Below are 21464 nucleotides of genomic sequence, written 5' to 3' on the forward strand. Positions count from 1 at the left end.
TGGGAGTTGGGACATCCCCGCCCGGCGGCGCCTGCCCTCGCGGCGTCCCCGGGCCGCGGCGCAGGTGCCTCCCATCTGCCCGACTCGCGATTCGCGGGCAGCCAGGGTGAAGTCGGGGGGAGCCGGCCACGGGCCGGGGCGTGGAACCTGGGCCGGGCCGAGGGCGCGGGACTCGGAGAGGTCCTTGAACGTTGGCGAGGGCCCGCAGATGTGGTTGAGGGAAAGCACTTTGCCTATTGGAAGCCGACAGGAAATTTCAAAACTTCCGGTGTGTCGGGGGAGTGCGCGCTGGGCGGCGCACAAGTCGCCTCCAACTCCTGCCTGATTGCAGGTCGGCCTGCACGTTAGGGCTGGGGTTTCCTTTTCGGGCGACTTCAGAACCTGCCCAGGGTGGCTCTGCTCTTGTGCCATAGCTAGCAAGAGCTGTTGAACGTTTCACATGAGTTTCTGGAACGCTGCAGGAAAACTTAAATTTTAGTTGCAGTTGCTAACGCTCCTTTTCTGCTGTGGGTAAAAGAAGACGAAATTAAACCTGTTTGCCGTTGCACTGGGCATTTGACACACCCCCTCCCAGGTGTCTTTTTGCACGTAGGCGTGCTGGAGTCGGACACAGCCAGAAATCACGGGGTTAGATCTTCACACCTGACGGGTCTGGAGGTGGCTTGGCTTGTAGAGTTGCCTTGACATCAGACCTCGTTGCACGTTAGGGAGAAAGGCTGAAGGAGCTACATAGTGGGCCCCCAGCACTCCAAACCGATGGCATGAGACGTGTATGCTGCTTCAAGGTTCTCAGCAACAGTTCATTTTACCTCTGATTCTAACTAGTTAGTTGGTTTCCCAGGTGGAAACTAGAGGCAGTAAATTAGAACAGGGTTTAAGTAAGTAGGTGTCCGGATTATAGCCAGTGAACACTAACAACTTGATAAAGAAATTAAAAATGATGTGCGCATGTCATATATAGACACGGTGAGAGATGTGAGAGCCGGACCTTGGTGGAACTGCCTTATTTTTTGGGCGTTGCAAGTTTTCCGCCTTTGACGGGATGCAGTTCTTAGCCTTTTTGTATCGCTGGCTGTTAGGAGAAAATATGTGAGTTTTTCTTCTTCAACAGAAGCTGTGGTGGTGCTGTGGTTAAAGCAATGGGTTGCTAACCGAAAGGTCGGTGGCTTGAACTCACCAGCTGCTCCCCAGGAGAAAGATGAAATCTGCTTCCATGAAGATATAAAGCCCTGGAAACCCTGTGGGGCAGTTGTACTCTGCCCTGTAGGGTCGCTGTGACTCGATGGCAGTGGGTTTGTTTTTTGGTTCCTTGACAGGTTTCCATCTTACATCAGTTAGGGCTTTCACTGTGTTGATTGTTGCGTATGTATAGATCAGGAACAAAAACAGGCAAAAGCCGTTATATAGTGGTCAAGGGTGATTTGAGGAAGAAGCACATATCCCTTCCCTAAATCCTAGTATAGGAGCTCTGGTGGCATAGTGCCTGAGGCATTTGACTACTAACCAGAAGTTTGGTGGTTCAAACCCACCAGCCACTCCTCAGAAGGAAGGTTGGGCAGTCTACTTCTGTAGTGACACCACCTTGGAAACCGAAGGAGGGGTCGCTATGAATCGAATCTGATGGCAGTAAGTCAGTCCTAGTAATTGATTCATTGTAATGGATAGTGTGGAATCAGTAATTGATGTTCAAAATAAAAGCCCCAAAATAACCAGTGAAGATGAAACTGTGATTTTGGATTAAGAGGGTACAGACAGATAGGTTTTTTGTTGTTGTTGTTGTTATAAGTACGTGTGTTACGTAGATAATTTTTGGGAAACAGACTTCAAAAGTAAGGTTTGTGTTTAAAGGATTATGTTCCAGTTACCAATATATTGAGAAAATTCATTTATGAGAAAACACTATTTGTTGTATTTTTGGTAGATAAATGATTTTATATTTGATCTAGATTTGAATGATTTGAGACAGATTTTGTCTGACTCTGTTCCTAAGGGCATGTCTCATCATGGCAAAGGGAAGGTGTAATTTGTATATAAAATTCTGGCTTTATAGTATTTTATAAATTTGTGCGTTGTTGTGGAGGCCTGCACCTTCTTGTTACCCCAGATGTCTGATTCCCCTATAAACTGTGTCTTGGAAGAAAAGGATACTGCCCTAGTCATGTTTTTGCAGAAGCTGTTGTGAAGTATACACATTTTTGCTACATTGTCTCATCATTATGACTGTTTTGAATACCTTTACAATAACAGCCTTGTAGGTGTGTTGTGTGGGCCGGTTTAACTTGTAGACTGTTTATAGTTTAGTAGGAGATTGTTGAAAATGTTTCCCCAGATAGGAGAGTAATGCATGTCCATTGCCTTCCTCTCCTCTAAAGAACAGGCAGTTTGGTAACATGTAACTAAGAACATGACAGGCCTTTTTAAGTCTTTCACTCTCAGGAATAAGCACTGTTTGGTTTATGGTTTTCCATTTTGTTTTCTTTGCATATACGTGGACTCAGTTGTTAAAACTGGAAAGCAGAATCTTGCTGGGCATATTATTCTGGTACATGTTTTTATTCATTTAATGTACTGTGAACACCTTTCCAACGGAGTCAGGGAATTCTTTCCCCATGTTTACTGCCTCTGCCATATACTGCCACGTAAAATTATTAATATATTATTATTAATACTATTATTAATATACGATTATTAATATATTAGGTTAAAACTAAAATAAAAAAAAACTTACTGCTGTTGAGTTGGTCTCAACTCATAGCAACCACTCCTTGGGTTACTGAGGCACTGTCTCTACAGAAGTAGATCACCCACTTTTCCTTCTGAGGAGGGGCTGGTGCATTTGAACCGTCAGCCTTCTGGTCAGCAGTCAGGTGCCTTAGGCACCACGCCACCACAGCCCCTGTATTAGGTTGGAGGTCTCAATAAGCTAGAGCTGTGCTGTCTAGTACAGTAGCCATTAGCTTCTTAGGACTTTACATTAATGAAAATGGAACAAAGTTAAAAGTTTAGTTTCCCTCTGACATCTCACATGGCTACTTGTGAGTAGAGGCTCCTGTATTAGCATAGGTAGGTGGTTCCTATCATGTCAGGACTGTCTGGTTTACAGGCTGATCTGGGTGTGTGTTCTTTTTAGTAGGTGACGCTAGTTTTGGTACAACTGCCTGCTTATTGAGTCCTTCTTTTGGTCAGGATCTGAATTCTGTCACTGTGTCGTGTCGGTTCGAGGTCTTAAATTTATTTCTTGAACTTGTCCAGAGGTCCTTATCTCCAGTGATACATGGTAATTCAGGCCTTGTAGTTTCTTGCCTGGACAACTGAAACAGCCTCCTAACTGCTTCCAGTCTTGCCTCTGGTTCCATTCTCTACCTTGGAAACTAACCCTGAAGTGACTTCCTGTTGCCTGTAAGATGTGGTCCAGACCTGTTAAAGTGGCTTGTAATGCCATCCTTGGCTCCATCCTGCCTGGCTTTCAAACCTCCTCTGTAGCCCCCTCGCCCTACCTCAGCCACATTCGGCTCTTTCAGTCCCTTGATTTTGAACATGGCCTCTAAGGCTCCTGCATCTGCTCCGTCCCCCGCCCGTGGCAGCTTCCTGGCTCAGTCTCACTCTTCCTTGGGGAATCTGGGCCACTTAGGTCTCCCTCCTCCCTGCCGTTCACTGCAGCATCCTCTGTCCCTGAAAAGGAGCACGTCCAAAGCTGTGTTGAGATTGCCTGTTTCTTGGGTTGCTGCTGGATTGTGAGCTCTGGGACACTCTCACAGCTTGTTCTGCTCTGGGCTGTAGGGTCACTATGAGTCAGAATCGACTTCATGACAGTGGGGTTTTGTTTTTTGTATCTGCTTTTATTTACTGTTTCATCCTAGTACGAGCCCTGGTAGTGCAGTGGTTAAGCACTTGGCTGCTAACTGAAAGGTTGCTGGTTCAAACCCACTCCCCCCCCCCAAAAAAAAAAACCCAGACTCATTGCCATCGAGTCAGATCCGACTCAGCGACAGCAACCCCTCCTTGGGTTTCCGAGGCAGTATCACTACGGAAGTAGATTGCCCAACCTTCCTTCTGAGGAGCGGCTGGTGAGTTTGAACCTCCAGCCTTCTGGTTAGCAGTCAACTGCTTTAGACACTACGCCACCAGAGCTTCCTCAAACCCACCCAGTGGCCCCATAAGAGAAAAACCTGCCATAGAGATAACTGTCAAGAAAACCCTATGGGAAATTCTGCTGGGGTCGCTGTGACTTGGAATCGACTAGACAGCACCAACAATACCATGTCCTCATTGCCTGGAAGGTGACTTATTCACTGAAAGTGCTTAGATGGTTTGTGAGCGGTGGATGGGTTAATGAGAAAGGGTTTGACTCAGGATGGTTACTGTGACGTGGTCTCTGAGTGGTAAAAACTGTTAACACACTCACAGTGGGAGGAGTCCAAGCCACCATTCTTAGTGTTTCTGCCTCGGACTCTATTTGTTTAAGGGACTCTTTCTTCATTCCACTGTTCTCAAATTCTCTTGTTCTCAAGTCCAACCCGTATCAGTTGGCATCTTTATTTTAATCCCAAATTCCAGCCCATCATGGAGCCGGAAGTCCACTCATGGATCATTCAGCTATGGCCCAGGGGCAGGGTTATGTAGGATAGTCATGACTTATTGAGGTCCACATCTCAATACTGGGGAAAGTTCTCAGAGAAGAGGATTCAATTGAGCAGTTGGGGCAAGTGGCATGTATTCACTTGTTCTGCATCCCAGCACACATCAGCTAGCTTTGCAGTTCCTGAATGTTCACCCTTAACCACATCAATTCAACATTGTACATTCCTAACCAGTACAATAATGCGAGAAAAGGAAAAGACATACGGATTGAAAGGAAGAAATGAAATGACTTATTTGTACATCATTGTTTATAAAGAAAATTCCAAGGCTTATACAGGAAAGAACAACCCTTTGAACTAATAAGTGAATTTGACAAGGTCACAGGATACAGAATGATCACGCAGAATTCGATCGTATTTATATAAACTAACAATGAATATAGATGTGAAATGTTAAAAACAATACCATTTAAAATAGCTCTTCTCAAAATAAGTACTTAGGTGAAATCTAACAAAACGTACAGGCTTTATATACAGAAAACCACAAAAACACTGTTGAAAGAAATCAGAGAAGACCTCAATAAATATGGATATACCATGGCTTGGAAGAGTCAATATAATAAAGATGCCAATTTGATCTATAGATTTAACACAGTGCCAATCACAATTCAAACGGGATATGTAATAGATACAGTATAGAAATGGGATTCTAAAATTTACATGGAAAAGCAAAAGAACTAGGACAGAAATTTTGAAAAATAATAATGTTGGCGGACCCACTACCCGAGTTAAGCCTTGGTATAAGCTGGCAGTCAGGACGGTGGTGTTTGCAGAGGGTGTGGTGTGCTGGATTGCTTTTACATGGCACCGCCTTCTTTGCCATAGTCTTGCAACTCCCACTAAATGACTGGGTGGGACTACACAAATAAGGTGCTTGTGGCCCACTAAATAGGAGCTCTGGTGGTGCAGTGGTTAAAGCATTTGGCTGCTAACCAAAAGATTGGCAGTTCAAACCTACCAGACACTCTGTGGGAGAAAAATGAGGCAGTCTGCTTCCATAAAGATTTACAGTCTTGGAGATCCTATGGAACAGTTCTAATCTGTCCTATAGGGTCGTTATGAGTCAGAATCAACTCAGTAGCAGTGGGTTGGGTTTGGTGTGGCTCACTAAGGGGACTGGACAGTTTACTAATACTTTTGATAAGGTGCATGGTACTTTTGTTGGGGTGAAACCATGGAAATAAGGTATATGGAACCCGAATGAGGGTTTTACCATCATTCTTTTTTTTTACCATCCTGCTGTGCATAAAATGAGCATCCTAGAGGCAAGAAGGAGGAACCTCACTACCACCAAGGAAGAAGAGCCAGGAGTAGAGTTTGTCTTCTGGAGCTGTGCTTCCTGCACTGAGTAACGCCTTGACCCAGGAGACAGACAGAACTGTAACATGATAAAACAAACAAACAAACAAACAAAAACTCTGCCATCGAGTTGGACCAGACTCACAGCGACCCCTCCTTGGGTTTCCGAGGCTGTGTCTCTATGGAAGTAGATTGTCCAACCTTCCTTCCAAGGAGTGGCTGGTGGGTTTGAACCGCCAGCCTTCTGGTTTCCAGTCAAGTGCCTTAGGCACTAACATGATGTTGTTGTTGTTGTTATATGCCGTCGAGTCAGCCCCGACTCATAGCGACCCCTCCTTGGGTTTCCGAGGCAGTATCACTACGGAAGTAGGATTGCCCAACCTTCCTTCCGAGGAGTGGCTGGTGGGTTTGAACCGCCAGCCTTCTGGTTAGCAGTCAAGTGCCTTAGGCACTAACATGATAGATGGTGATAAATGATGGCAGCAGAACCAGGAGACCAGAAGGAGATGGTGCGGTGGGTTTCACAGCCCCGAAAGCAACAACAGTCAGTAAGCTGGAGGCTCACTGGTGGAGTGGGCTGCCTCTGGGCACTGGGGGAGCTAGGCTGGCTGACTCACAGAGTGAGAGAGCTGAGTGCTTTTGAGCCGAGGCTTACTGGTGGGGTGGGGTACCTCTGGGCACTTATCGGTGGAGCTAAAGAGTTTTGTAATAGTTGCTGGGGCAGGACAGAGGCTTGACTGGTCCGAGAGGCCCAGCCGAGGGCCAGGGAGAGGCCTGCTTGTGGAAATGTCTGAGAAGCTGTCCTGAGTGAAGAACTATGTCCTGAGTGGTTCCTGATCCTGAATTGTAACCTCATACTTACCTAGTAAATCCCATAATCATGAGTGCTGTTTCAGTTCCCTGTGACCATTGCAACAAATGATCACACCCAGCAGAGAAGTGGAAAGTACTGTGGGAGGGACAGCTGGTGTCAGAATTGGTGAAAAAGTTGGAGAGTGGAGGCGTGTCTGTCTGATTTCAGCCTCATATCAGCCTTGGGTTGATGCTGATGATTGTCTCCCCTTGTGAAGTTGGAGGTGGTCTGATACTGTTTTTACAAAATGTGGCACAACTGCCACATCTTTCTCCTGAGGAGGGGCTGTTGGGTTCGAACTACCAACCTTTAGCAGCCAAGTGCTTAGCCACTGCGCCCTCAGAGCTGCTTCCTCAGAAGGTTACATACGTATGTTGTTGTTGTTGTTGTTATGTGCCATGGAGTCGGACTCTACTCATAGCTACCCCGCCTTGGGTTTCCGAGGCAGTATCACTGCGGAAGTAGATTGCCCTATCTTCCTTCCAAGGAGTGGCTGGTGGGTGTGAACTGCCAGCCTTCTGATTAGCAGTCAAGTGCCTTAGGCACTACGCTACCAGAGCTCCCTACATACATATAATTCCATTTATATGATATTCTCGAAGACAACAGTGATGGTGGCGAAACAGTGATGGTGGCGAATCAGCGATTGCCTGGGGCTAATAGAGTTCAGAAATAGATTCGTGTGTAGGTTTCCTGTGTTGTTGTCCACAGGGTGTCACGCAGAACTACCCTTCCCCCAGCAGGGAAACTGCAGTGATCTGTGCAGTGTTTCTGTCCAAGGAAGTTCATCAGAGACCCCGCACCCAAGGTTACTGGGGGCTCTTCATGTAGCACAATTCCAGATTCGCAGAAAGCATAAGCTATATTGCTTGCGCAGGATAGGCATGATGGACCACCCTTCCAGTTAACCCTTGACTGGGAACTCTCTGAGAGCCAGCTCCCCAGAGGCTACCCAGGCAGGGCCTAACCTAACCAGCAGGCCTTGCTGAGGACAGCAGTCGCAAGCTGCTGTGTTAATTCTTACCGCATACAACTTGGATGATTCTCAAAGGCTGTATGCTGAGTGAAAGGCCAATCTCAAAAGGTTAAAAAAGCACACACTTGTTGCTGTGTAGTCAGTTCTGACTTATAGCAACCCTAAAGAACAGAGTAGAACTGCCCATACGGATTCCAACACTGTAACCTGTAGAGAAGCAGACTGCCATATCTTTCTCCTGAGGAGGGGCTATTGGGTTTGAACTCCCAACCTTTAGCAGACAAGTGCTTAACCACTGCACCCTCAGAGCTGCTTCCTTAAAAGGTTACATGCATATAATTCCATTTATGTGACATTCTCGAAGGCAACAGTGATGGTGGTGAATCAGCGATTGCCTGGGGTTATGGGCAGAAGTTAAGGTGTTGTTACGAAGGGGAGGGAGCACCAAGGAGTTTTTGGGTGATGGGGCTGTTACATGTCCTGGTTTGGGTGGTGGTGGTCACACTAATCTACATATGTGTTGAAATTCATAAGAAAGTACATCCCAAAAGATCAATTTTACTGTATATTAATTTAAAGAAATAGAAATACTAGAAAATGCCTTTGAGTCTGATAGCATTGGAAGAAACACTCCTTTCCCTCCATCAGTAGATTATTGAGGTTATTTCCTAAGTGATGCTTTGGTCGCCAGTCTTGGTTGTTTCAGTAATATCTCAGTTTTTGGTGAAAGGCTACACGGCAAGCTGGGTTCCGTTTGCAGTTTCCACACCATTGATCAATGACGTTAGGGACATTTAGCACTGGCCATCAACATCTACTTATGCAGTGATATTGCCTCGGAAACCCAAGGAGGGGTCTCCATGAGTCGAATCCGACTCGAGGGCACATACCAACAACAACAACATCAACATTGCCTTTAATTGTGCTCTTTGGTTCCCTTCCTAGTACTCTAGTTTCCCTGTCCCCATGTATTCTCATCTCTGTATTTAAGGAGTCAGTGACCTTTGGTCTCATACTGGTGGTCTGGAAAGAAGGGCAGGGATCTTAGGGTAATACCCTTTATGCTGCATGTGGCTCTGCTGTTTCACTAAAAGGGGATCTTGCAGTAGGTTGGTTCTAGGTTTAAACAGTGTGATCTCTAATCTGTAACTATTACAACCTCCAACTCACCCCCCCCGTCATGTTAATTTCCTCCTATAAATCATTCACTGCTTGCTTATTTCCTACAAGATAAAGTCCCACCCAGGGACTCCTCAAACAATGTAATTTTTGTTTTTTAAATGACCAAAAATGAGACTAGGCACTTCACAAAAGGAAATATATTAATGTATTAAATCTATTAATATATTAAACATATGAAAAAGTGTACGTCATTATTAAGTGTTGGGGAAATGCACATTATGCCTTAATGTAATGAGATGCCCCTGCATCCCTATCAGAATGACTGGATGAAAGAGATTAATCAGACCAGGTGTTGGTGAGGGTGTGAAACAGCTACAACTCCTGTGTGCTACCTGTGTGAGGATAAAATGGTATGACCACTTTGTACGTGTCATAAACTATTCCTAAGCCTGTATATCTTCTGTCCCTTAGTTCCCCTCACCACTAAACTAGGGTAGTTTGAGTTTGATGCTTAAATCAAGATGGTCTAGATCCCAGAACTTGTGGTGTTCTTTGTGGAATTCTGGGAACTGTGATACAGTAGTATGTGTGTACTAAGCTGCACTCTTGGTTGCAAATGACCTAGCTTGTTCTGAGTTAATCCCAAAAAAGTGGAGATACTGGCTCAAGTAACAGAAGCCATGGGTGGACTAGCATCAGACTCAAGGAGAGCCGTGTGCTTAAACGGTGCCCACAGGAATTGCCTCTGCTCTGCTGTCCTCTGGGGCGGCTTAGTTTTCAGACAGCTCCTGGTCAGAGTGGCAGCTGCGAGGTTATGACCTATCAGTGTTGCAACCCCAGTTACTAAACATCACTCCTGCAATTGTTCTTGATTGGTCCACCCCCTAAGCCAGTGATCAGAACTGCTGTGAGAATACAGTACACTCATTGGCCAGGCTGAGGTCAAGTGCACCCTTGGATTGAGAGTGAGGATGGGGTGTTTCCCTCTTAGAAACAGATACTGTCGCTAGAAAAAGGGGAAATGGATGCTACTCTTGCAAAACAACTTATTTTCGCTCCCTTGTCCTTAATGTTTGAGTCAGGCAGCTCTTGCTAGACCCTGGGAATGGAAAGTTGTGGAGAGCGAGCGAGCAGCTTCGCAGCCTGGCTCTGAAAACACCTTGTGGGTTGTGTGGCCTCGTCTACCTTTTGTTCGCTGGCTCTCTCCTCTTCCACTTAGAAGAGGTGTACTTACATTTCTGGTTTACCTACCATGACCTACATTGTCCAGGTTTACCTACCATTACTGTTTCTTCTCCCAGGTGCCCTGCATCTGGCAAATGCCGCTCTCTGGAACCTTAGCATGTCCTGTCCCTTGTTCAAGATTAACCTCAGATACCACCCTTTCAGAAGCCTGCGCTGTGAGTCTTTGGCCCAAAGTAGTTTTTGTTTGTTTTTTTTACTGAAGTTCTTATCTCTTTGCAAGCCCTTAAAATTTTATGCCCTGAGTTGTGTTTCTGTCCATACTTACCCTCGCTCTGAGTTTCTTCAGCAGGGACCATGGATCCTTGTAGCACCTGGCAGAGTGCAGGGGACATGGTAGGTTTAATTGTCCGGTGGTACCAGCTATCTGTAGGCTGGCCTTGAATTAAGTTGTATTTGTATATATGCAGGTTACCTCTTCGCAGTCACACTTTGATGTTGCTTTATCTGTTGTGTGACATGGTCATGTCTGTTGCACACATGCAGTCAGAAGAAGTGTCGGTTACCTCTTTGCAATTACACTTTGATGTGGCTTCACCTGTTACGTGGCATGGTCACGTCTGTTGCACATATGCAGTCAGAGTAGTGTTGATGTGGGAGTCATGGCTCCTTACGAGTCTTGTCTTTAAACATCCATTTGATTAGAACCAAAAAGAGGAAGGGAAGGCTTGCCGTTGAGTCAGTGCCCGGCTCCTAGGGACCCCGCGTGTCGGAGCCAAGCCAGGCCCCATGGGGTTTCAGTGGCTGCATTTCTGGAAGCAGATCACCAGGCATTGCTTCTGAGGTGCCTCGGTGTGGACCCTCCGGCCTTGGGGTTAACAGCTGAGGCGTTACCCTTAAATATATATATATATTCCTGATGCTGTCAAGAGCTCTCTCTGGTCTTGGCCATTTCCCATAATTTTTCAAAACCTTGGTTTTCATATGTTTAAGATGATATCAGAAATGCCCATCTCATTATTTTGTGGTCATCACAGTAAAAAAAAAAATGGTAGGTAAGAATCATCAATGGACACAAAATCTAGTAGAACATGTTTTGTGACAGTTATTGACTGACGTCGTAAATCATCTTTCTGCAGAATGCTTATTAGTTATAAAGGAGAAATAGTAGCAATAGTGGAGAAAGTGGCTCCTACCTTGACTGGGTGATGAAAAGGAACGTGGCTTATGAGGGGAAGGTGGGCATCTGTCCCTCTAGATATGACACCCTGAAAAGGATACAACATTGAAGTGGTATCTCACTGGCAGTGCATAAGCAGAATTCAAGTATAAGGAAACCCCAGACAAACTCAATTGAGTTTCCTTCAAGGACCTGCATTCTTTACTATCAATGTCATAGAAGATAAAGATTGAGGGACTATTCTGTAGGAGATTGAAGAGACGTGGCAGCTGAATGTGATGCTTAATGTAGACTGGGTCTTGAACTAGAGGAGAAGAAGCATTGGGTCAGATGGCAAATTGGACTATGGATAGTAGGTTAGATAAAAAGTGTTACATCAATTTTGAATTTCCTGAGTTGATAACAGTACTGAGTTATGTAAAACAAACTCACTGTTATTTTTTTTAACATTGTATTGTGGTTTAGTTAAAAGTTTTCAAAGCACATTTGTTTTCCATCCCATAATTTATATGTACATTGTTTGTGACGTACACAATTATCAGTGTGTCAGCACTCTCCCCACTTTTGCCTGGCTTCCCCTTTTCCATTCACCCTGCTTTCTTGCCCCTTCTGCCTTCCAAATTTTACTTCTGGGCAAATGTTGCCTTTGGTCTCGTAGTTGGATGTTCTGAGAAGCGCGTTCCTCCTGGGTGTTATTGTGCTCTGTATGAGCCTATCGTTTGCCTTGAAAGGTAGTCTCGGGGGTGGTTTCATTCCTGGCCTGAAGAGTGTTCAGGAGCCATAGTCTCAGGGGTTCCACTAGCCTCTGTCAGTCTGGTCTTTTCTGTTCTGACTTTTGTTCTACATTTCCCCCCACTCTGCCCAGCCCTTCTACTGTGATCCTGGTCAGAGCTGTCAATAGTGGTAGCCGGGTACCAAGTGATTCTGGTGTCCGCCTTGTGGAGGCTGTAGTTCACGTGTGCCATTAGCCCCTTTGATTCATTGCCTCCTGAGTCTTTGGTTTTCTTCTCTCTTTTTGGCTTTGGACAAGAAGAGACCAATAGCTGTGTCTTAGATGGCTGCTTGCAAACTTTTAAGACCCGTCACTGCTCACCAAAGTGGGATGTAAAACCTTGTCTTTTTGGAGTACCTTATGCCAATTCCCCTAGGTGTCCCCTGAGACTATGGTCCCTAGCCTTCAAGCCCAGTAACTTCTCCTTATTCTTAAGAAACACATGCTGAAATATTTAGAGGTAAAGATACATAATGTGTGTAACTTAATCTCAGATGCGTCAGAAATGCATGTATGTGTGAGAGTCAGCACAGGTGATAAAGGGAATAATGGGGAAGCAGCCGATGATGGATGGATCCGGGCAAGGGCACAGATACGCTGGGTTCTGGCTATGCAGCTTTTCTGAAAGTGGAAATTATTTCCCAGAGAATGCTCTGCCTTTCAGAGTCGTTGTAAAGAGTTTTGAAAGAATCAGTACAATGGAGTTTGACAAGAGCGGCGCGTCTGTGCCGCCCTGGCTGGGAAGCCTCGGCCCGCCCTGTGTTAGGGTCTCCCCTGCACTGTTAGCCTCCGAGAGCCTGCAGGAGGCCAGCCTGCTGCTGATTCCTAGCAGTGAACCGCTAACAGCGGGTAGGGGTAGGTTGGAACCCCTAGCTTCTCAACCTGTGCCGGGCTTCCCGCGGCACCGCACCTCCCACAGCATCAGGTGTCTGTGCTAAGTGGCTGAACTCACGCATGACTCAGCTGAACACAGCCTCTTGTTATGTGGTGCACCTTTGGTTTGAAAAGTATATTTCTCTTTCAGCCCAAAATGGAGTTAATCCTGACTGGGAGAAGAAAGTCATCGAATATTTTAAGGAGAAGCTGAAGGAAAATAACGCGCCTAAGTGGGTAAGCTTACTGCCATCTGCAGGGAAGAGGACTGGGCCGCCTGCCCGTTTTCCTCAGTAGAGCGGTACCCCCTGTAGTTTATCATACACGCATTAATGTGTACTGCCTCTCATTAAATGTTAGGAAAAGATTTTGGTCCCGTTTTCAACTTAGCTGAAACATTGAAATGCTTCTATATGGGTGCCTCTAGGTGGCAGTAAATGACAGTGTTCCTAAGGCTTTGAACTGGTTGATTCTGGTTTGACCTGCTGCTGCACCCCAGGTAGACGGAATCAGAACAGATATTGTAACAGGATCCCCATGTGTTCTCGTCTCTCGTCTATACATCGAGTCAGTCTGTCTGGGGTACGAAGGGGGTCAGACCAGAATGACTGGTTGGCAGCCCTGAAGGCTCCACACTTGCTAAAAAAAAATCAGTTATGAGAACTTCTGTCACCTTTGTTTTATTTGCTTCATTTAAAAGAATCAGCGTAAAGTAGTTTTAAGAGAAGAGCTCGACAAAGTGAACGCTTCCTGCTACCTGGAAAAGCGTTCTGCGGGAGAAGCGTCCTTTGACGCTGTAGTCCAGTCTCCTTGCACACACGTAGGAACGCCACGACCCTCTGGACCAGAGGTCATGTTGTACTTGCTTTTGAGATGACTGGCTCCCTGCTGGGGCTCGATTTTTTTTTTTTTTTTTTCCTTCTTCTTCTTTTTTTTAATGGCACTTTGGGTCTCAATATTCAGTCAGTGTATACACTTAATGTTTTACAGAAGGATATTTCGTTGACTAGTTTGTTTGTTTTCCTTTAAGGTACCATCACTGAATGAAGTTCCCCTTCATTATTTGAAACCTAACAGTTTTGTGAAATTTCGTTGCATGATTCAGGATATGTTTGACCCTGAATTTTATATGGGAGTTTATGAAACGGTTAACCGAAATACAAAAGCACGTGTATGTATTGCTTTTTTTAACGAAACTTTCTGCTTATCATTTGTTGTATTAATTTTGTCCTTGCATTTTTTTTTTTTTTTTTTTAATGATAGTTTTGATTCTCATCTACTAATATAATACAGTTTTCCTATGTTTTGGGCCATAGGTTCTTCATTTTGGAAAATACAGAGATGTAGCAGAGTGTGGGGTATGTATCCCTGACTTTAGCAAACATTTTTAATAATCATTTTCTCCTAAGCAGAGAATTTATTACTTCCCTTTGATTGGTCTTAAATTTATTTATCTCCTGTGTAAAGAAGTTCTGAGAATCATGTGAAGTATTTTCTTCAAGTGCTTTTTATTTAACAGCATTTCTGATATGACTTTTTTTATTTTCTAATGATCTTTAGAAGGTAGAATATTTTAAGTGAAAAAATTACTTTGTTACCCAGTATCTACATGCTTATTTGAAACAATTACAGGTTATGATGAATTCTTTTAAAAATGAAAGCAGATGATTAGGGCTGAAACTCATGAAAACAAGCAAACCCATTGCCAAGAGTAATTTCCGACGCATAGTGACCCTAAAGGATAGAGTAGAACTGCCCCCACAAAGTTTCCAAGGCTGTAAATCTTTACAGGGACGCAGACGGTTGGTAGGTTTGAACTAGTGAACTTTTAGTTAGCAGCCAAATGCCTTAACCACTGCACCACCGATCTCCTTCAATTTAGGGCTTAGCACTTGCTTAATTAAATTTAGTCAAATCCTACCCACTTTTTCTGGGGGAGAAAGTATTTTTATTTTTATTGTGATTTGGGTGAAAATTTTCAGAGCAAAATCACCTTTCATCCAGCAGTTCACATATGCTTATGACATTGACCACAATTTACCACAATGCAACAGCTCTCCTCCTACTTCCTCCTGGTAGTTACCTCTTCCCTGTGTCCATCCCTCCATGCACTCCTGTCCCCTGAGCTGTCTCCCTGTGCATAAGCAGCCTTTCTTTCTCACATGATTGTACTCTCCAAGGAGTGTATCTACCTCAGGTAAATGTTCAACTCATATGCTTGTCTTTTGTTTGGCTGGAAGCCACAGGCGTGGGTTCAATACCAGACCTGAAGGACAGCTAGGGACCATAGTCTCAGTGGTTCCACTAGACTCTGTTGGACCACCAAACCTGGTCCCCCTGGGGGAGAAAGTATTTTTAATAAACTTTCTTTAGTAAAAGGAAGTAATGCAAACCCTTAACATCAATAATGGGAGAAGGAAGAAGGCAGAAGGCTGGAAATCTGAGAGCCTTCGCTGGTTTGTAAACTCCCCCAGGGGGTGTTCTCATAAGCACTATGCTAATTTTTTTAATATGTTGCTGTTCAAAAATTAGCATAGCACACTTACAAAAATACCTGGGGGTGGGGGAACAAACAAACATAAAAGGGTAGAATTACTTAATTATGGCTCTGAAAGTGCCAGTCTTGTGGGTAGAGTTACAGAAAAACAATTGGAAACCACAGTATATATAGTGTGTGCTGTTTTTTCATTGTTTTTCTGATAATTGGAAAACAACATGGAGAGTTTAATTTTAATCTGATAACCTGTTCAATGTGCAGGGAGTTGTAACCCATAACCTAGGAAAGTTTAAAATTTATTTCAGTGTTAATAGCAAAAAGGGTTATCAGCATGTTAAAATAAACATTTAAAATGCCTCCTCTGTCTTGTCCCTCGTATGCTTTTCCTGTGGTTCTGTTGGAACATAAGCCATAGCTGTCAGCTGTGGGAGGGACAGACATATGGGGGGGGACACCGCCAGGTGCGTTCAGCGGGGCCTCGGCGCAGAGCTCAGGTGGAGTTACCCCGCCAGGTCTCGCCTCGTCTCTGCTCTGCAGAGCCAGAATCTTCGCCTTCTCGGCTTCTCTGGGCTTTGTCGCTGTGGGAGGCTGGCTCCTGCTCCCCGCGCCCAGGTGAAGAGGTTGACATGCGAACCTAGTTCCAGGCAGTCAGTTCACGGGAGTTGTTCAGTGAGCAGATCTGGACAGAAGAGCGGCCTGAGTTTGGAAGGTTGCCTCAAAGATTCTGATAACGGAAAATGTAACTTCTTGCAATTACTTAGAGTAATGGACTCACGTGAGAGATAAGGGTGGTTCAGTTTCACACATGACGACTTGGCAGATCTTCTGAGACCTTTTTTCCCTGAAGAATTTGCTCTTCAGAGGAAATGTCATGCCCAGTCCAGTGACTCAATCACCTTTACACATGCTTAGTGCGTCCTTTGTTCGGAGCCCTGATTCCTGTGGAGCTAACATCTGAATCCACAGTTGTTTCTGCACATGATGAGGAGTCACTGTAGCTTAGTCATCTCCACATCTGGAAACGGAAGGGAGAGACTGTCCGTCTGTGACTCTGTCAAAGGCTAAGAGAGAATCTGTGTATGTTCCTAAAATAGTATACACAAAAGCCTTCTCCTACCAGGAAAAGGGAACTTCAGGCTTGGAGAGGAGGAAGCAGACAAAAACCTAGCTTGTGCATTTCTCAGCCTTGAACTTGCTGTCTTGGGATTTTCTAAGTATGTCTGAAATGAAGAACATGCCTTTTCTAGGGAATAATAACTGACTTGTAACTGTCGGCTCACAGCCCCTCGTTAGGAGTATTTGATTCTCTTTCACCTGCCGAGTCTGATAGTTTTCTGGGATTGCCAGGTGCTTTCTCTTTGAGAAAAAGTTAAGTAAATAGAGTATCCTGCTTATTAAAAAGGATTGAACTTTGTAATCTAGGGTCCTGTTTAAGGGAAAGTGGTGTTTTCATTGCTGCGTGTGAAATGATACATCATTTTCCTATTTGAAAAATGATAGTTTGGAATGAGCAGTTGCTTATTTAACGCAATATGAAATGTTTACTGTCATTTCATAGAAAATGTGTAAATGTAATTGCCAGTTTTTCTCTTTAATTTTTAAATACTTTTTGTGTGCCATCGCAGCCTCAACAAGAAGTTGATTTAAACTCTCCTCGAACCACCACTTTGGAAAGACAGACTTTCTATTGTGTTCCAGTGCCTGGGGAATCGACGTGGGTCAAAGAGATATCCTTTGTCTGATCCTTCTTATGTGTTAAATGGTTCCTGATATTTTTTTAATTTAAAAGACCACAGTTTCTTTTGCGTTTCTAAGACCTTTGTCTTTTTACCCTGTGACACTAGCAGGGAGGGAAAATGTATCCGTCACTCACAGAGTTTGGCTTTATTTACTGTTCCGTTTTCCGAACAGGAAGACCTGTGAACACCCAAAGTACCCATCCCTGAGATGACGGGTGAGCGGACAGCGCCTCCCTGGAGTAACGTAGACTCAGCTCCGTTGAAAGGCACTGGAAAAGGGCCAGACGATTACGTTCTTTAAAAATCAAATCTCTGATTGGAAATCATCCTCAGTCTTTTCAAGGAAAGCATGTTGGGTCTTTGAGAGGCGTTCGTGTGAAACATCTCAGGTTCCTTTGTGTTTTTTACTTATTTAGGTTTTTGTGTTGGTCATCCGTTTAGGCATGGTTCACGTGCATTGAAATGCCCAGATTTGAAAGGCCTGGTTCTGTGATTGGGATAAACGCATACGTGTACAGTCAGGGTACCGCCCAGGAAGTTCCCCTGTCCCTTCCTTGTAGTGTGTGCTGCTGAGAGGAGGAGTCTAGATGTTTGTCTTCTTCTCCAGACTTGGGTTTTGCCCCATGCTTCCCGTGTCTGGTTCCGTTTCATCACCATCTCCTGCAGGATGGAGCAGGAGGGTGTTATCTGTGCCTCTCGTGAGCAGTGCCAAAAGTCAGCATCTTTCAAGAAATACCTCTCATCCTAACCAAACTGCCAGACTACTCAATCTTTCCTTAGTCATATATATAGTATAATTTAGGGAGCTCTGGTAGTGTAGTGCATAAAGCATTCAGCTGCTAACCAGCAGGCTGGTGGTTCAAAACCACCCAGCCTACTCCTCGGAAGGAAGGCTGGGCAATCTACTTCTGTAGAGACACCGCCTTGGAAACGCAAGGAGGGGTTGCTATGAGTTGGATCTGACTCGACGGCATTGAGTTTGTTTTTTTTTTTTTTTTTTTTTTTACAGCATAATTTAGGGTATTCTTCAATTCAAATAGTCTTTTCTTAACCTTTGATCTCACGCCTATGTTAACGCAAACCAAGCTCGAGTTAGCCCCTCGACATCCTACACTCCCAGTCGTCACAAGAGGAGTTATGAAGATGATGAAGATATGGACCTTCAGCCCAGCAAACAGAAAGAGCAGCATGCGGGTGCCAGACAAGCAGGTACCGTGTGCCACAGGTTTCCTGTTGACTTCTGCTCTCTTGCAGTAGATTCGTTTTCAGAATGGTTTTGTAATACAGCTCTAGACTGAAGAGCTAGCAGTGATGTGGCAAGCTTGCTCTCCAGTTTGTCAGAGTTGTAGACCGTTTCATGAGGTTTTGCAGTCCTGTTTGGCCAGACTGTACTTCATAACTGAGTCGTTTACTCATCACTTAGTGGGAAGAAGCTGCTTTACCAAGGTTTTAGATTCTCAGGTGGTTAGCTGGGAACGGTCCTCTTACCTTCCTGTTGATTTTTTCCCTGACTCCTAAATAGTATGAATGTAGGAGTCTACCTTCAGGTGACTCACTGGTGTCTTTAGACACCCTTGTACACTTCCTGTTTGGAGCAGTGGTCTGTAGTTTCATGAGACTGAAAATAGCACATGGAGTTGGGGTTCATTAGATGATTGATTGCTAAGCCTTAAAGCAAAGAACCTTAGAATAAGCACAGCTGTATTTGGTGTATTTATATAAATTTCTCACTGTTTATTTCTTAAAACATGCTTAATAGACAACCAATCCTGATTAAGACAAGCAGACCAAAAGTTGCAGTTTTGTGGGAACGTGACACTTGGGTATCAGTCTCTCTGCATATGCTGATTTGCAAATGCAGTGAGTTTATTATTATGCCCGGGGACACGTTTGTCTGCATTTCTCTTTATGTGCCAGTCACTTCTCATTAGCACCTTGAACCAGAGGACACGTTTAAAGGAGAGGCAGCAAAACAAATCCTTCTGCTGAACTGATGTCTTTAAGACTGGGTGGAGGGGGCAGCCTGGACCATCAGATAGACGGAGGGAGACTGACTGTGGAGTCTCATTTAGCCATGTATTCTTCTTCTGCATAAACTCATGTTATTGTGTTCCCTTAAGGCATTATTTTAATGGTTTTTAAATCAAAATATTTTATATGACTATATACAAATATGATAGTATTCTTTTTCTCTGCCCACCCCTAAATGTTAATTAAAATTAAACTTTCAATTTTCAGTAAATGTAGATACACATGGGGTTGTAAGAATAATACAGAGAGATCCCATCTACCTTTCACCGTTTGCCATGGTGGTGACATTTTGCGTGGTTAAAGTACAATATCATAAGCAGGAAATGAATATGGATACAATCCACTGACTGATGCACGTTTCTCATTTGTACCTGCGCTCGTGTGTGTGCGGGGGTGTGTGTGTGTGTTTACTGTGCAGTTTGATCACCTGTGTAGATTCACGTGCCACTACTGTGGTCAGGATACAGAAGGTTCATCGCCACAAGGATCCTCACATGCCCTTTTATAGCCACACCTGCCTCTCTCCTGGTCCCCCTGACCACAGCTGCCCATAGGCTGGCTGTCTCTAGAATGTTGTCAGTTCAAGAGTGTTATATAAATGGAATCGTACAGGAACTCTGGAGGGTTGGCTTTTTTACTCAGCATACTTCCCTCGAGATTCATTCAAGTTGTTGGATGTGTTAATAATAGTTCATTCCTTTTTATTGCCAAGTGGAATTTTGTGGTTTGACAGGCTGTATTTTTATTCTAGTTAGTTGTCAGCCCTAAACTGTAACTACTTCAGGAGTAGAGACTCTTTCTAAATCATTGATGTATCATTAACAACTAATTTGATTTCTGGTACATAAAAGAAAAAAAACTCACTCACTGCCTTCGAGTCATATCTGACTCACAGCGACCCCTCCTTGGGTTTATTAATAAATATTTGGTAAATGAATTGTTGCAGTTTAGTTTTATTTTGCGTAATCAGTAGGAAAAAGTATGTTCTGCCAGAGTGGTTTTGTTGACTCTAGAGCATGTTATTCCTTTAGGTCAAAAGAGGTCAGCATAATCATACTGAATGTTAACTTTTTAAAGTATAGTATTCAACATAGAACTTGGGGAAATTTGTTGCCATTTGTAGTAGGGAAAAATCATTAAATTTTTCAGATCTTCATATTTATTTTCTTCTAAGTCAGGTAAGGGCTTTGTTGGTATATGTTATTTCCTTAAACTCTGTAATAACTTGAACTTAAAGCTCAGACGCATCACTGCGTCAAACTTGAGAGGCTCTTTAGGGATGCTGATTTTCTCCAGGAGGCTTCTGAAGTGACAGTGATACCCTCTGATTTAGGGAGGGTTGGTGGTCTTCAGTGGTGTGGAGAGCCAAAACGCTTAGAGACTGAAGCTTCCACTGGACAACCGTTGAGCTTCCTGAACGTGTCTTCTCCTTTTGACCTGAACTTCCCCCTGCCAGGAGAGAAAGGCCCCGCGTGCCTTGTGAAGGTAATAAAACCTTTCACACACCTTACATTGAAATACGTTATGTTGTGTGTCTCTGAAATTAAAATGTAAAACTCGTTGGCATGTGTACGAGTCTCCTGTGGCTGCCATAACCGATTACCACAAACTTAATGGCTTAAAACAATGCAGATTTCTCATCTCACAGCTCTGTAAGGTTAGACATCAGACATGGGTCTCACTAGGGTGGAATCCATGTGTTGGCAGGACTGACAGGAAGCAGTCTGTTTCCTTACCTTCCCAGTGTCAGAGGCCACCCGCAGCCTTTGGCTTATGTCCTCCTCAAAGCCACCAATATGGCATCTGTCTGACCATTTTTTATATTCACATCTCCTTCTGACCACTGCTAGGAAAAACTCCAATTTTAAAGACCCATGTGATTAGATCAGGCCCACCCAGATAATCCAGAATCCCTTTCCATCTCAATGTCCCTGATTTTATCACATCTACAAAGCCTCTCTTTGCCACATCTGGTGACATCACAGATTCCCAAGATGAAGACCTGGAGATCTTGTGGGGAGGGGGCGCTGTTCTGTCTCCCACAACAGTCTTAAAGAAACTAAGACTACTTCAGGCACTCTCCAACCTAAGAGTGAGGCTGAAGCCGGAACAGCTTTTTAATTCATGTCTACTTCCTTCCCATGTCATTTCTGTTTCCTGTCTACCTCATTGTTACCATGCATCCTTCTCTTACTAAAACTCATTTCTCACATGTATTTAAAATAAAAGAAAAAGCCTGTGAATAAGTTGTCCTGTCTCACTTATTCTGTTTTTTTTTTTTTTAATTCATTATTTATATC

General features: G+C 44.1%; 1 protein-coding gene across 1 annotated transcript in view; it reads left to right on the forward strand.

Annotated features, from left to right (window-relative positions):
• LOC103193583 (minichromosome maintenance complex binding protein) overlaps positions 1 to 21464 on the forward strand; it is a 32135-nt gene that overhangs the window by 207 nt on the left and 10464 nt on the right. Inside the window, exons 2-7 of the mRNA XM_007936832.1 lie at positions 13049 to 13134; positions 13928 to 14068; positions 14214 to 14255; positions 17020 to 17121; positions 18198 to 18342; positions 20498 to 20649. Coding sequence (XP_007935023.1) covers positions 13049 to 13134; positions 13928 to 14068; positions 14214 to 14255; positions 17020 to 17121; positions 18198 to 18342; positions 20498 to 20649 — 668 coding nt within the window. The remainder of the gene's footprint in view (positions 1 to 13048; positions 13135 to 13927; positions 14069 to 14213; positions 14256 to 17019; positions 17122 to 18197; positions 18343 to 20497; positions 20650 to 21464) is intronic.

Source organism: Orycteropus afer, unplaced genomic scaffold (assembly GCF_000298275.1).
Source record: "Orycteropus afer afer isolate SDZICR_OR568_19922 unplaced genomic scaffold, OryAfe1.0 scaffold00038, whole genome shotgun sequence".
NCBI lineage: Eukaryota > Metazoa > Chordata > Mammalia > Tubulidentata > Orycteropodidae > Orycteropus > Orycteropus afer.